This window comes from Scophthalmus maximus, chromosome 11, assembly GCF_022379125.1.
Source record: "Scophthalmus maximus strain ysfricsl-2021 chromosome 11, ASM2237912v1, whole genome shotgun sequence".
Taxonomy (NCBI): domain Eukaryota; kingdom Metazoa; phylum Chordata; class Actinopteri; order Pleuronectiformes; family Scophthalmidae; genus Scophthalmus; species Scophthalmus maximus.
Window position 1 is genome coordinate 11319551 of NC_061525.1, and position 17670 is coordinate 11337220.

Sequence of the window (17670 nt, forward strand, 5' to 3'; positions counted from 1 at the left end):
TCAGAGCAAGTTTTGAATGAAGTATCAAGGACACAGGTGTCATTATGTCCTGCTGTACCTGAGGCCAGTGATGAAATCAGTCCCTGTGCTGTGAACCCCCAGCTCTCTCTCTCTCTCTCTCTCTCTCTCTCTCTCTCTCTCTCTGTCTCTTGTTCTCTCTCCCGCTCTCTCTCTCTCTCTCAATCAATGACGAGCAGCAACTTGGGAGCAAAGTAGCTCAACACGTGCGATACAGCTGACGGTGAAACAGTCAGTTGACCAGGAGTGCTGTTTCTCTCTCATCAGTCTGAGCTGATGAACAGCAAGGTCAACATTTGATTGAGTGGGGGGGGGGGTTTCAAAAGAGACACAGAAAAATGGAGCCTGAGCACAAGCCCCCGTCCATCTTCGTGCATGGGAACGAGGCTGGGGTCGGAACCGATGATAATTCAATCATTACATTCCTTTGAGAGACTGAAAATGGTCAAAAAAGGCTGAGCCCAGACGAAGAGGGGGGGAACCTCCTCTCCATCTCTGTGACGGCTGACCTTGAAACTCAAGAAGGTTACTTAGCATTGGAGTGGTCGAGCAGCGCCGGCGAATAATACAGCAGCCTCCACCACCGGCAGCCTCCATACTGCTGCCGCTGTTCCCGTCTCCTCGCACAGCCAGCTCCCACCCCTCCCCCTCCACTTTGTCGCCATGGTAACACTCACACTGAACAGTCAGGTAGGCAGATGCTGAGGGCGAAATGCCGAGGCTGTTGCTCGGACTGCAGGTGTATTTCCCAGCATCCTCCGGCTTGACCCGGAAGATGATGAGGGTGCCGTCGATGAGAATGCGCACTCGGAGCTTGAGATCACTGCAAGAAGATACAGATATATTTTGTAACACGGTGTTGCTGATATACACACCAGCAGGACAGAGCACCCATCTTTGTTTTTCGCTGAATTTCTTGAACGTGCCATAGGAGAGCAGCAGAGAGTCAAAGAGCAGCCAGCTGTCAGAGGGATCCACAGAACACATAGTACAGAGCAAGAGATTAAAAAAAAATCTGCCAATTGTCATGGTCGCCAAATGGTACAGCCGACATGTTTCGCCCCTTGGTAGCATTTAAAAATTAAACATACTAAAACATTCAGTTTTGCTTTTTCCTCAATCGAGCTGCCCTCTTTGTCCTCACAATGAAAAAATTCAACATTTCACACAAATAAAATAAAAGGTTTTGAAAAGACAATCTCACATGGTTTTGCAGAAAAACATCACAAAGTAAAACTTAAATGTTTATGTGTTCAAATATTTTACAAGGAAGACTAAATGCAAATACTCGCCTCTAACTTGTAAGGTCTGCTCTGTGATTAATCATGGGATAAACTGAGAGGTTAAAGGTTAGTAGGTCTAATTCCTCACACTCGGCAAGGAACCTTTTTTAACCCCTTTAAGGTGCTCTTGGACTGTGCAACGGCAACGATTGTGCAACGGAGTTTTTCACTCTGCGTGAGATGAATCTAATAAAATCTATGTGAGACTGTACCATGTCAGTTTGAGGCACGTCAGATTGTGCAATGAGTTTGTAGTCAAGTATAGCGCTACGGTGCACGTAGAAATAAAGTAAATGAGAGCAGAGGCATGCCATCAGCTCATATCAGCCATCCGCGTTGCTCTGATGATTTGAAAATGCTCTGTAAGGTTCTGCAATTTTTTGATTTTCTCTTCCATCTGTTTGGTCAACGAGTGTGTGCACGTGTGTTTTACCCTGAACGCTATTCTAAAATTTCACGTACGACTGTGTCATTTCACGTCATGGTCTGATTGGCTGGTTGATAGACATGGGTTTGGTAGTATCTGCAGTCACAGTGTGAGAATTTGATCCTAAGTTGATCACAATGTCTGAATTTTGACGCAGCAGGTCTTTCTCTGTGAGCGTGTCTCTAAGTGAGACCTCGGAGCAGAGTGTTGGATTCAAGACCGCAGGTCCACAATATGAAATCAATGCAACGGATGCCTTATGAGAAAGTGGTACGAATAAAATGTTAAGTATATTTTACGTATCCTGTAAAAGTCAAGACACACTGGACACTTTGCACTTCCTCTGCCCCACAGACACTTGTTTTCACTGCCGCTCAAAACCCCATTCCCTCGTTCTTCCCTCCCACTTGTTCTGTCTGTCACTTGTTCGTTGCAAATAAAAGCCCTCTCAGACTCCAGGGCCCAGCTCTGGGGAGCACTGCAGAGCGCCTGGCTACGCTTCACATCATCACTGCATGAGAGGCAAATGATGACACAAGGTCTGAGTCATGTGATATTGCCATCAGAGCGCACTAACTCGACTGGCACACTCCAGAACGGCCCCCGCCAGGCTGCCCACCAGGGCCGCAGCAGGACAGGGCACCAGCATGCGCACACCCACGTGCTTACTGTAACTACACACTGAGTTACAGAGGTACAGAAGTGAACTCGATCATAACTTTACTTCTTGAAGTAGACGTTATCCTCTTCCCAAAACCAGGTGTAGGTCAGGTTGCCGGGATACGCCTCCGCCTGGCAGGTGAAGAGTGCGTTCTGGGAAATGTTTACAGTGACGTTTTCTGGCGGCGACACGATGTATGGAGGCCCTAGGAGAAATATGAAACATGTGTCTTAGTTTGTTGTGCACCTGTAAAAGCTCAGTCGACTCTTTATATGTATTTTTCTCCAATAAAGTAAAAAAAAAAAGTGAGACTAAAAAGATTTTCCTTATAGAGCAGGCGATGTCCAAATCCCAATACATTATGTTATAAATAACATTTATTATGCAGCACATTTGTAGCTATACTAGATTTTTGGCCAATGGATCCTCTGTTCTCTATAAACTAATGCTGACTAGAAAACTGAGTATTTAAAGTTCATTTCAATTTAGACATTCATTTCAGACAGTCACACCAGCTTCACCGTGATTTATGTGTCTTTATCTAGTTATTAAATTGTTGCGAAATATTCATAAATTGTAAGCCTCACTTTGGATTTACCTGATCACTTCCTGTACTTTGATGGAAACAATCTAGAAAAAAATCTCCAACAAATGATACAAAGACAATAATTTCATCAAATAAACTGCAGTAACTTTAGTTTTTATTATATTGACATTAAGGTTTGAAATGTACTGAAATAACATATCATATATGACATGTGCGGTAACTGTCCTTCTTAATTTTCCTTTTATATTTTTATTGGGTTTCTTTTATATTCTATCTTAGTGCCTTTTATGTCTAATGTAAAACACTTTTAATTTGCTGTTGGAAGTTGTGATACAAACAAACACTGTACTGGTGATAGCTCAGTTTACTTACTAGTAACTTTTCAACATTGAATTACAATGTTTAAAACAACAAAGCAGAGGATCCTGTTTTAGGGGTGAAAAGTATTATCAAATCCTGTTCAAGCATTAGGAACACTACTACTTTAGGAATGCAAACTATTTTTGTGAGTGAGAAAGTGCGCACACTATGTATTATTTACAATACATCACAGCAGTGTGATGTGAAATACAGTGCACAGCCAGCTATCATAACCTTAACAGTAGTTGGTGTTGACGCTCATGCATGCTTCACATTGTAACCTTTCCCTCCCCCGAGATACTCTAGGTTTGCTCTTAACTCTCAATAAAACAGCAGAAGCCATGAAAGGTAAGCTGTCTTTTATGAGTGGGCCCAGACACAAGCCTCCTGGTTATTTTCCTCTCAGCTTTACACGGTACATAAGGTGGGACTGCTGACGCCGCTGTCCGGGTGTCTCACAGAAGACATGAGTATCATGACTCCTAACATATCTGGGTGTAATCTTTTTTTTTTCTTCCAATGTTTTTCTCGCTAGACCTCACTTTGGATTTCTACAGTGTTGTGCTCAAGTGTGAACAATCTGAGGATTTTACGAGGGCAGAGTTAAAACTGTTTAAGGCAGCGGTGTATTTATTTAATTTGACAGAGAGGAAGGTTATTGCAGTGGATGAGATTCAAACCTACTGTATCTGGTCTCATGTTTTCAGGCTGTTTTTCAGTGTGTATAAATATATATGTATCATAAAATAAACTTGTACATCTCAAAAACTATACTTTAGTTTTAATACCACGGTTTAGGGAAACAATTATCTGATATGTTTTGACAATAATTAGAAATATAACAATAAATACAAATTCATAATCATTCAAGAATAAATGAAGTCACTTTAACTCATAATATCACAACTGTACTATCAAAATATAACTGTAATCTCAAAATATGAAATATAAAAATATAAAAAATTATCTAAAAAAAACTAATATACATAATTAATGTAATAATATTATGTTAAACTCTTTTTATTTCCTAATACTACTGTATGTACTACCAAAAGTATCATACATGTATACCATTTAGTGCACATATTTTGGTCATAAGCATAAGAAGAGAAATGTACAACAACATTTTGATTGGTAGCTCACGGAGACACCAGCAGCAATATAAAAACTGGATGAGGAAGGAAGATCAAGAATATATTCAAAAAAACCAAAAAAACATATATACATACACATCAAGAGAAATTAGAAAGTATTTTTTTCTAAATATAGTCTCTTATATAGTGAGTTGTTCCTCATCTGAACAGACAAGAAGCTTAATCCTGTTTTCATATGACGGAGGATCAACTGTCCATCATTTCACCACCACTGCTGCACCGTGCTCTGGCTACAGGTGAAGCAGTGTGGGTGGAGGTCTGCAGTTTCATCGCATGCACCACTGGTTACACTCTTTACTAGGTAACAACACATTGGATATTTTAATCTACATCTGTGGTGTGTGTTTGTGTGTGTGTGTGTGTGTGTGTGTGTGTGTGTGTGTGTGTGTGTGTGTGTGTGTGTGTGTGTGTGTGTGTGTGTGTGTGTGTGTGTGTGTGTGTGTGTGTGTGTGTGTGTGTGTGTGTGTGTGTGTGCGCGAGCATGCGTGCATATACATTTACTCCAGCGGGAACACAGGGAAGAGTAATTCCTCTGCTCTGTTTCCTCCTACAGAAGTCGAGGATAAAAATGTTGCTACCTCTGCCATAAAAAGCAAGACGCTCGGTTGCTTGTTAAATACATGCTGTTAACTCCCCCCAGCCCTGCTGTATCCGAAGACTGAGAAAGCTGGCGGCTGGTATCACAACCATCTATCTGATCAATGTCTAGCAGAGAGCCTAGTTAATGGACCGGAGAGAGACAGTGACGTGCTCACAGACAGATCCCGTTGTACACACATGGCTGTGCACAAGCGAGGCCCCAGACTGAGCCATTGACTGACTGATACAGACCCAGAAGGTGTGTTACATGCATCGGTTCACCACGGAGGAGCATGACTTTGCTTTTGAATGCTCCTACAGTAAATGTCTTTGAGTATGAAACTTACAGTAAGTGATGCAAATACAATATTAGGCCACAGCTCATGGGTAGGAAACATTTGTCTTTTTCTTTTAAATGATCTGGTGATCCATGCAAATACAGTTATGAACAGCACTAATTGATAAACTGCTCTGTCATGTCCCTGTGTAGTTTGCTCATTCGACGGATACAGTACCTTGGACCAACAGCCGGGTAGTGTGGAGCACTTCTCCCTGGTCACTGTAGGCTCGGCATGTGTACGCCCCTCTGTCATCTCTAGTGATGCCAAGGATGGTTAGACTGCCATCATGGACCTGCAGTCACATGTGCAGGAGACACTGATGAACCTCCGACACGCAACAGTCAAGTCACATGATACACAAACAGGTGCTGTCATCGGCAGTGGTGCCGGGAAGTATTCAGATGAGAGCTCCAAAAATGTGTCGATGACTCAGTTAGTTGTTTTGACATTACATTTGTGGTTAACTTAGCAAAAATGTCCAAGCTGAAACCAAAATAGTTAAAGAACTCGAAGCTCAGCAAGAGTTAACATTGACGTTGTTTTCCGCCGCTGGAGACGGCTCTTGGCAAGTAAAGGAATAAAATTTGACGCTGAACATGTAACATTTATGCCAGATAAGTAAACAGCTGTTAATGCTAAGCTATAGAGCAGTAACAAAAATTTCTGCAACACAATGCAGAAAAAAAGTCAATATATCATGACAATATATCATATCAGTATCACTTCAAATAAATATATTACTTTTAAGCACAACTTTATTGTTGTAGTTGGTTGGGTCGATCCAATTTCTGCAAATAATCAGTTATTTCATTAATCAGCTAATATTTTATTCTTGATTGATCGATTCATTTATTTTGTCAATAAAATGTCAGAAAATAGTGAAAAATTATTATCACAATCTAACTGACATAATTGTTTTGTCAGCAAGATAAGAAAAAAACTTCAATAAATCAATTAGGAAAATAGTTGCAGATTCATTTTCTGTTGATACACCAATTGATTATTCAACTTACTTTTTCAGGTTTAAAGGTATCTAAAGTTAATTGATTATGTTAATTTACAGTAATATGTAGTTTAATTTATATCATAGTTCGTAAGCTTTTTGTGTGTAAATGTTGCATATCAGTAAAGTATGAAGCTGACAAATGTAGCAGAGCATAAAACTGCAATAAAGATTGAAAAAGTTTTGTGATGATAATCTCCTCTAAAGAAAAATACACCAGACACTTAAAAGTCATAAAGGTGTCACGTTTTAATTTACTCCAGGTATGATTCCTGCATGTGGTCACCGTGGAAACGTCTAACTCTGTGTTGCTGTGCGTCCCTGTAGCCAGGCAGTGATGAGAACCAATAAGTGGTGAAGAAACACATTAACCAAACCTAATAGAAACACCCTCATAAATTATGCAACAGGTTTGCGAGAGGCTCTGTCCATTCAAGTCACACACAGCTGTAGTCTGTCCATTCATGCAGCCGAGGGAGAATCTGCTTCGCCTGCAGAATTATTCCTATTCATCTGTCTCTCGAGTGTTTTACAGCCAAGAGATGGTACGAGCTAACTTCTGTCAGCCTCTTGGCAAACTTCGTCGTGATCGCTCAGATTGTCTGTCACAAGATAACACTTTGTGTATCACTGCCGCAATGTGCTCAGTGGTGTGCTGAGAGCTCGTAGTGTGAACTAAACATTGACGCGTTGCGAAGCAGCCTGACGCTTGGACAGAGATTTGCAATGATTAAAAACTTGGAGGAGGTTAAATTAATTAGAAATTGATTAAAAGTGTCATTATTTTAAACACACTTGTACTTGAATCCTGTCAGACTGGTTTGATGAAAATTCTGGTCCTGTCCAGCCTCCTTCATGTACTTTGACTGATCAGCTGTCATGTATGGCTGCCCTCAAAATAAATGGCATTCTTTCTGAGAGCTTCTCGTTGAGTATCATGTGTGTGATTACTGTTGACTCTTTTCACAGAGTTCTTAGATATGGAGCTGTAAAGGTCAAGTTATCGGACAGAAAGTGTCTTTGCGTGTATTTGACCGCTGGAGTTTTTATGAGGATTTCCTAAGAAGCTCACGTTCCCTATCATTCATTTACCATTGGGACGTGAGCATATCGCTTTACAAGGCATTGTGGGATTTTGGGGGATATGGAGATGACCAGTGATGCTAAAATAGGCAGGGGTTTAAAAGTTAAAAAAAATCTTTACAGTAAGCCAATTTAATGGAATGAGTGTGAAATTCCCCTGGCAGACAATGTCCCACCGAAAAACAACAGAGAGTCAGCGCCCTGCTGGGACGATACAGGATCATTACAGGACCCAAGGTACATACAAAGAAACGTGCGGGTGCTCGGCACAATGTCACATAAAGTAAGAGGTGAAAGTGTGGGTTGCTCATTTACACGTTTTTCTAATGTGCAAGACTTTTTTAAGTACTTTTTTTTTGGCATTCTTCTCGACAGAGAAAGTGAAGGAGAGACAGGGAAAAGAGTGAGAGAATAGGGGAAAGACAGCTGACCGGGAGTCGACCCGTGGAGCTGCTGCTCAAGGCCTTCACATTTAAAGTTATTTGTTCTGAACAGCCAATGTACAGAACTGTACCGACTGTGCAGAGGTTAGCTGTGGCCTCGCAACATTGGACACACTAACAGTGTTCAGTGTACTACAGCGTACTGTGTTTTTCTTCACCGCCTTTTCTTACTATAATTTGTTATTTTTCCCAATACATACAATTTTTCTGCCGCGTCGAAACATTTTCATCTAATGCGACTTCGCATCTAATCGTGTCTTTGCGTTCCTCTGAAATTTCTCTAACATTCCGTCCAAACACTTCCGCTGTAGTATCATTTCGTCTGCTGCACTGATTCAAATCAAACACACGGTCCTGTTGAAGCAGATTTCCAAGACATTAGAAATTGACAGGATGTGATAATACGTAACGGTCATCAGTCCGTTCCAACACTTGCTGGGCAACAGTTGAACTCGATCCAAGGTGAGGGAGGGACGATGAAAGAAAAGGAGCAGGAGGTCTGCAGTAGATTGCGGGGAAAAAGGGACAGAAGCAGTAGATAAGGTGAAGCGTGAGATGAAGGCAGAATCTCTGTGACACACGATACTGACACATCCACAGAGAAGCGACAGTGACTTCTGAAACAGCAGGAGCTCCATGTTGTGTTCCTGTTGGCGGGTTGTTGGTTTTTTTGTGTGATTTGATTGCACTTTGGAGAATACCCTCATGATTCTCTCCTGCGCAGCCATTTTATTTAATATCACTGTTTTGTAGCTGCAGCTCTGTGCATAATGAAGTAAAGAGAGGAGGAGGAGGAGGAGGAGGAGGAGGAGGAGGAGGAGGAGGAGGAGGAGCAGTCCTCATCGGCCTCCTGTCTAACCCTGTCTGTCACATTCCCCCCTTTCTCCATGATGTCTCCATGGATCTGAGCATGCGGGGGAGCAAAGAAACCCCCCCCACACACACAGACACACACACACACACACTTATGTAGAGCTTTCCCAGGTTTGAGGTTTGGAAAATGGACAAAGAAAGTTGCAAAAATGCAGCTTTTCTAAATATTTTTCCGTACAGTACATAACGCTGAAGCTAGTGAAGCATGGCACTTGGCTCTCACTGATTTTCATCTTTAGTGTAACATTTATATCAGGACTAATGTAATATTGACGCAGGAGAAGGGGATTAATAATGCATCAGAATGTTGTCTAATCATTTACTGAGGGGAAGACGGGGGGGGGGGGGGGGGGATCCAAGGGAAAATAAAAGGGGACAAAAAAGGGAAGATACCCATAACAGACACTCGTGTGTGAGATTCTGTTACTTCCTGTTCACTGTGTCACACAGGCAGCTGTAAAGGGTTGATAGCGCCTGCAGAAGTCTGCCATATCAGTGACATAGGCCAACGTGAAGGCATGCTGAAAAGGGAGGAGGCAAAAAGTCCCCAAAAAATTACAATCACTATAAAAGGCATGCTAGTACTCTTTATACATTATTAACAAACTGTTGTAATGAGCTGCTGTGATTTAATTTTGTGCTTTTACCTTGACCTCCTTCCACTTCTACTTCCAACTCTTGCATGATCGATTGACAATTCAATAACTGGGAGTAAACATGTTGCATTCAGCCGACAGCTTCGTGTTTAGGTGGAGATAGTACTTGTGATTGTATGTTGAGAGAAAGGGGGCAAATTTCTCCACATGAAAAAAGAAGAAGTGACAATTGCACTTTTTAGCTCACGATACAAAAGCCTGTGGCTGCAGTCTTAGTCATCTGTAATGGGACGGGTTATGAAAATGTCTTTGATTCTGTCTAATACTACAAACCTGATGTTTACTGTTGGTGGTTTATATAGTTGAGACATCTCTCCGCTTTGGTATCACACTGAGACTGAGCCAGAAATATCTTTTCATGACATTACTCTGTCTACATTTGGGACTTTATCCACAGGAATAAAAAAAACAAACAGGCATCACTACACAACAAAGACGTGTGAGGTGTTCTGCCAGTAGCTCTTCTTCACATTGTTAAAGTGATTCAACCTGTATTTTTATTTTTTGCAAAGACACTACAGAGAAGCAGGAAGAAACTGAGAGACAGTGGTCTTAATTAACCATATGTCTGCAACTTCTTGGTCACCACATACAGTAATCAATTTACACTATTCCTGATAGAATATTTCTCAAATTTTATTTAAAAAAATCCCATTAATTTTATTATATTTTTTACATGTAAATTTACCACAACTTATCATCAAATAGAGTCTCAGATCTACACATTTTGAAGACAGAAATATTGACCCATTGACATAGGTGATATTACAACACATTTCTGCAGCAGAACAACATAATAGATGAATATTTGTGGGATACAGTCCATTACATACTTTCAGTACAGATGGACTCACTGGATGACGCCATCTGTGCACAAGCCCTGCTTCTATTTTTGCACAAAATCATAAATCAGAATTATGGCCATTGTTTTGTCTTACTGAATATTTCGCGTTGGTTGCGAGCTCCTCCCCCTCCCTCAGCCAGCTGATCATTGGTTTCGGATTTCCCTGGGCAGAGCAGCTAAGCAGAGTGCTTCCCCCTTCCTTCGCCTCCACATATTGTGGCGGCGTCGCTGTAAATGAAGGTGGGGCTGCGGAGACAGTGAAAGAGCAAACGGTCGTCATTATCACATGGATAATAAAAACAGTAATCATAACATTGCATTCAAATGTGTTATTTCTAGATTCTTCACCAAATTCAGATTATCTTTTTGTTTCTTACATAAACAATTTTTTAGCCATGCTTGTGGTTCTACGGATGACAGTGATAGTCTATCCACCATCTTGATCCAGATCCAACACGTTAGCATTTAACTCTGTGCCAAAGTCCAGCCTCACAGAGCTGCTGGCATGGCTGTAGACTTGAAATGGTTCAAATGACACAACGTGTCGTAATCAAAAATACACTTAGTTCGCTTCACGTAATAAACTGTAACTCAAAAGGGAGACTACAACAAAGGTCCTGCAAAAATAATGTTCAGTTTGTGTTAGAGGCTGCACGGTGGCGTTGTGGTTAGCACTCTCGCCTCACAGCAAGAAGGTTTTGGGTTCGGATCCCGGTTCAAACCAACCAGGGCCTTTCTGTGTGGAGTTTGCATGTTCCCCCCGTGTATGTGTGGGTTCTCTCCGGGTTCTCCGGCTTCCTCCCACAGTCCAAAGACATGCAGAATGGGGTTAGGTTCATTGGAGACTCTAAATTGGATGGATGGATGGATGGATGGAGTTTGTGTTAGAAAATACTTCACGATAGTTTGTAGTGTTGCGTTACATTGTGAGGTATATTCAATATTCAGTCCAATTCATTCATTTCAACGAGGTCAGTTTTACAAAAGTATTAAAAACACCACTTATTTAAGATGCCTCACAAACTATGTCCTTCTGAATGAGCATTGAGTTGAATCAACACGGCATTAGTTTAAAAAAAAGCTAAAAACAATTGCTGATCATTGTAAACTCAGGGCTGTTGTATTGTGGGCACATAAGCGCAGTATCTAAAGCTGCTGTGGGACATGCACTGAACTCTGGACATCTTTCTGCCAGCCCCCTGGTAAAATTCCCAGAAAATGTCCCATGTGAGAACACAGCAGGAAAATCTCCACGAACATTCTCAGCGAGCGAGTGGGTGTCATGCGCTACCTAGACGCCACAGAATGTTTCAGGGAAACCCTGTAGGTGTGAACACGTCTTACTTTGGCAAAGCCCCTGCTGCGTTCGTCACATGTGAAAGGCAAACCTAGGCAAACCCAATTTCCTGGACATTTTCCGGAGTTCACGTCTTACAACATTTGGATTATAAATAGTGGCACAGTGTTTAGTTAAAGAGAAGCCAAAGGGGGGCTGCTATACAAGTGGGTCACTGCTTGCTGATGGGAGTGTTGCCATACATACAGACTGCACACAAACACCTGGTATGGAGTAAAAAAAAATGGATCAATTAGCACATTTCGACATCTGCCTGTCCATACTGCCCTCTCACTCCCCAACACTCATCACATCATACGATACATTAGATTAATGGAGATCCTAATTACATGCATGACTGGTTTATGTGCCCCTTGTTAACGCATTTGACGGGTCAACGGTCACAGTGAACTGATGATGATGCATCATTTTAGTAATTAAGAGGCAACTGAGTGCAGCCGTTTCTCTGTAAGTTTATGCTTTTACCTTAAAATATACCTTATTGATTTTTCATTTGCAGAATTATTTAATCTCTTAGCTGCTCATACCTGCATCCAGCTTTGCTTAGTGGTGCATTGTAACCAAGTGCATTTACCAAAGTACTTCTGTTAAGTACAGTTTTGAGGTACTTGTACTTGAGGATTTCCATTTTTCTGCAACTTCTTCTCTCCACTGCAGTCCAGGGTGAATTGTTGTCAGTTTCACTCCAATTTAAACTTAATATTATTCATAAACAATGTGTGATCAGCTGATAAGGTACAATGCATTGTTAGATAATGAACCAATTGTCACCTATCAGTGTCTAGTTTGGGTTCCTCATTTATATTTCAGATGACTGTGATATGTCAGCATTTTCCCTCTAAAATTCTCACATGGTTCAATTTAAATAACAGTTTGAGGCATAAAGAGGTAAATTGATCCAACATTTCACAAATAAATCTATGAAAGGTTGAATCAAGACGTCAAGTAATTTCTAAAGCAGCCTCTACAGTGAACTGAGGAAATGTCTTCAAGTATCTACAACCAAGCAGAAAATTTAAATGTACTAAAATTAACAAAACAAAATAACTCTATGCAGAATGCCCCATTCAAAAATAATCAATGTTGTGTGATTGGATTATAATTTTTAATGCATTCATGTTGCATTTGCACTTCAATGTTGCATCTGGTAAAGGTGGGGCTCATTTTAATTACTAATTACTATAATGCTAGGTAGCTTGTAAATTTAAAGCCTTATCTTGTCTTAGTCTATGGCAACAGATTATGATTTATTATTTGTTAATTGTGTTATATTATTAATCAGAATCTAAAATGTTACTAACAATACAAAATAATATAGTGTGGAGTAAAAAGTGTATAGCAAAGTACAAATACCAAACATATACTTAAGTAAAGTACTGGAGTTAATACTTACTTCACGTACTTTCCAGCAGTGCTTTTATAGAGGATTTGAGTACGCCGCTGTTAGTGCTGTTATTAATTCTAATCCTAATTTAGATTTTTCTCAAAGGATTAAGCATCAGTTGACAAGAAATAGGTGGCACACATGGTAGTGACGGCAGCAGGTACTGTAGATTGGACAACCTGGGAGTTGTTTCACATCGTCAGATGCATCACATTGGCTGGGAAACTTGGGAGTTGCTCCACGAAAAAAGAGTTAGCTGAGCATCATATTGTCGCCCTACTTACTGCAACTCTTCATCAATTATATACCTTAAAAGATGCTAGAAGATCCTTCCTCTCTGTAGACCACACAGCGCATCAGGTTCACATTCGCTCTTATTTACTCTCCAACTCAAGTGCGTCTCCATCATTTCATTCCCTCATTCAGTCGTTCTTTTCATGTCTCTGCTCCTGAGAGAATAGTACACAACTTCATTGATTTCTCATCATGGGCCTCAAATATTTCAGCGCAACTTGTTACAAACAAAAAGTACTCAATAGCTCATTAAGGTGTTAAAAGCATTTTACAAAATACAAATCACTACTCTTTTGCGCCACAGAGCTGACGGTTGTGTAGTAAGACTTTTTTGTTTTCTTTTCTTTTTCTTTCAGGATTTTTATGTCCCACATGCGTCAGGTCGTGCCATTATTGCGTTGATGTTGTGTAATTTGATTCTGACACTACACTAAAGCATTTTCTTTTCTATTTTAAAAAAAACAACACAAGTGAGCGTTATTTAAATTTGCACCTTGGGCTCCCAGATGGTCTTGAGGATGAATGTTGACAGCTCCACTTTTAGCCACATTGGGCCTATTATTGGGGAATATACCGAGCTGCTGGACAAATGAGCTTACATTTGAGCCCCAACTGGGTCAACCAAACTGGACCTAAATGCCAGGCCATCACTAACCCAGTGACACAGTCTATTTTTTTTATGTTTCAGTGTAGATGGCTAATTCGGTGCTGTGATGCTACAGTTTTTGATCTCTGAAAAAGGATGCTGATGCTTGACAAGTAAATAAGATAAGGAAGGACAGGGGAAACAAGAATAAAGAGGAGAGGAGGAGATGGAGGGAGGGCAGAGAGAGAGTTAGAGAGAGTGGCCTTAGTGTCTTTTCGGGCACAAGGCCTTGCCATCTGACACCTGCCACTGACTGGGCATGAATTCCCTGTCCACTTGGCAGGAAGTGAACGCCAGCAAACAGGAACTCAAAGGAGGAGTGTATGCAAATACCAACAGCCAAAGGAAATGGGTGGCCTAAGTGTCTGTGCGGAGGCCAGACGAAAATGGCACCTGCTTCCCTCACAGACAGCCATTTAGAGAACAACAGTAGCATAAAGTCTTCATATGAATTGCCCTGTTAGATGTCTAGACGCTGAAACAACCGCTGCTTTTAGCAAATTCCACAAATGTCTGTCCATTATTCAAATAACACCGACCGGAAACCTGTCAAATTACAAGACATACAGATGTCACTCCTTTCAGATGACGTCGATTGATGCAGAGGTATAAGTGTCCACAGTATGAAAAGAGACAGGTTTTCCCCGGAGGTCTCCTCCTCTTTGAAAACAAACGGACACAGTAATGAAAATTGGTAAGAACATTAAATAAAGCAGTTTAAATTTTTAAAAAATCCTCCTATGCATATGCACGACTGGTGTTGCATCTCTTTAGCCACACACGTTTAACACATGAGGCCATGTAAAATGTTGTGATTAAAAAATGACAAATACATGTATGACATGCAGGATATCATTCGTTCTGCTCCAGCCCAAAGAACTCAGTTTGTGTTGAAAGGCCTGACAGGATCGGAGAGCAGCAGCAGAAGACAGAGGGACAAGGGAGTAGTTGAAGTTAAGAGTGAATACTGATGAGGCAAGCCACACACACACACACACACACACACACACACACACACACACACACACACACACACACACACACACACACACACACACACACACACACACACACACACACACACACACACACACACACACACACACACACACACACACACACACACACACACACACACACACACAACATCACGAGAGTGTGCAGGTGACACTTGGCAGAAGAGTACGACCTATTCACTCCCCAACAACAACTTCAACCAGTGGACAGAGATCTCATTTAGGCGCACACACGCACGTGCGCACACACACACAAGATGCTCACATGTAAATGTTGATGTAATGCACTACATGCTGTAAAAATTCACAGAAAGTTATTTGCATTGTGTAACCCTACCCGACACACAGTTACACACAAAGGAAAACATTATGTTCTGCATTGACAATAACCATTTATACAGATCAGCATTTTTTCTTTCATTCCAAAGTGATTATGCAGTGCAATGGGCTTTACAAATGGTTCTTTACGCAGTGTTTTGCATACAGCACGCTGTAATCATTCTTCAAATACGAGAATTGCATCAATTGTCAAACATATGCACGATCAAATCGAATATGTATGAGTTTCGCACAGTGCTCATAAGTTCACAGACCAAAATATACATGTGAATGAGCTTGACGGTACTTTGCTCTCACTCCTACATCACAGAGGATTACAGCTCTCTGAAGTTAGAGACCTGTGAAGCTTTAATGCTAGAAAATCACCACTTCTGGGCTGAACCTTTTTTTTCTTTTAGATGTCTGTTAAACAAATATTTTACCACTCATATTATTAACCAGTTAGGGATAACCCAATTTAAAAATGCTTATGAAAACATATGAAGCATTTCTTTAAATGTCACAGATACATGGCACAGAAATTTAAAACACAAAGACACCATTGTCTCCATCCCACTTTGCACAGGAGAGTCTAAGCCACTGGCGCATTCCTGGGAAATGCAAAAGCTGCAGATTTTTTTTTTTTGCCTGGTCATCAGCTTGATAGCTCTCAGACTATCACAGGCGATCCCTGCCAAACAGACAGGGAATGAGGCCACAATCAATTTTCTTCTAACCAGACCCTCATCCTGTTTTACCCGAGGACTCATTGAAAGAGAGCTGCAGGATGGATCCAAAACAGTGTCAATTAATCAACTGAATTTCCAATCTAAATGTTTGATTATAACATTTTCAATAAATATTGCTCTTCATCCTACAATGACAAAAAGTGATACTTATCTAAGAAGCATATAAACACTTAACATAGGGTTATAGCACGTTAAAATATAGCTGTAAAGTATTTTCATATTACTACAACGCTTTAACCTAATTTTTGGTTCATATATCAGCCAACACTTACAACAGGACTTAATCATTTTTATATATAGTTTATATATTTTTACATTAATAAAGAGTTATAGCTGCTCACAAATACATCAATTGTGTTATATACCATGTATTGATGACGCGTACAGATGCTATATACAGTGGACTTAAAGTATAGTGTTACTGTAAAAATCAAAGTCACGATTAAAACAAAAAACAGTTGTGATGACACATTAGACATTAAAAACATACCAGTATGTACAGTATATACTAGTATGTACATTATGAATATAAATTACATGTTTGATTGGAACTATCATTGATTCTGATGCAAAAAAAATTATAATCTTTCAAAAATACAAAAAGTACAAGAAATTAATAGTAAATGTATTAAACATACCAAAACTAGTCCATTTGTACAGTACAAAAAAGACTGCAACTTGTTTCAAAGAATAAATATAGAGACTGAAATCCACTCAGACAGCCCTTTATTGAAAGGCTAAACATATGATTATCATCAGATTACAAAAGGCTGAACTTGTACTTGTCACCTTTAGAACAAATACCAGATTAACACATATGGAGCTAAAATGTGTGATGCAGATTTTTATGTTTCTTGTTTAGTTTTTTTCACACCACACACACATTTCCCAGCCTGTGTGATCCGCTGACTCACCGTTGACGGTGAGGTGCACCCAGCTGCCGTTATGGAAGGTGTCGTACTGTTGCTCCAGCATCAGGACCCGGCACTCGTACCAGCCCTGGTCCTCGGAGCGCACCGGGTCGATCTGCAGGGAGGCCTTCCCATGCAGAGAGGCTCTACCTGCAGACAGAGAGAGGGGGGGAAATTACACCGGAACTAACCCTACTGCGCTGTACAGTATATATTTATCTTGTTCTGCTTTTCAAGACATATGCTCTTTTCCAGCGGTGGTTGGCTTCTCCGTTTAAACTCAAACCTTTTACCTTTGCTTGTCACCACAGAGATCAATTATAGCAGTTGGAGGCTAAGTGCTCCACTTCAACTTTTTTCTTCTTATTACACTTTGAGGAACATTTTTTTTTTAATTTTGCATCTGCAGCAGCCTACAACACATGGTGTGGATTTGAGAAGGATTTAGAAATTCAAAATAATTATTTAACTCCTGAAGCTTTCAAAAAGATCATATTCCTTCAGTGGTTACTGTATGTGTAAGGATAACGTGCAAAGTTTGGAAATCTCATGTTTTCTTTTTCTCTATCAAAACTCAGCCTTTGAACCACTAGCTATTAGAATCAACACAAGCACAAGCCAAAGGCAGAAAACTCAGTTCAGTGAGACAAACAAATGCTCTCTTTACTGACTTTGTTCCTGTTCCGGAAGAACAACAGTTTGTCAAAGTGGTGAAATGGACAG

General features: G+C 40.5%; 1 protein-coding gene across 3 annotated transcripts in view; it reads right to left on the reverse strand.

The window, feature by feature from the left end:
- Positions 1 to 17670, reverse strand: part of igsf9ba (immunoglobulin superfamily, member 9Ba) — a 54836-nt gene that overhangs the window by 18401 nt on the left and 18765 nt on the right. For all 3 annotated transcript variants that reach the window (XM_035623379.2, XM_035623380.2, XM_035623381.2), the window contains exons 3-7: positions 16951 to 17097; positions 10367 to 10518; positions 5545 to 5662; positions 2453 to 2594; positions 696 to 841 (exon numbers count right to left, since the gene is read on the reverse strand). In XM_035623379.2, the coding sequence (XP_035479272.1) occupies positions 696 to 841; positions 2453 to 2594; positions 5545 to 5662; positions 10367 to 10518; positions 16951 to 17097 (705 nt within the window). The remainder of the gene's footprint in view (positions 1 to 695; positions 842 to 2452; positions 2595 to 5544; positions 5663 to 10366; positions 10519 to 16950; positions 17098 to 17670) is intronic.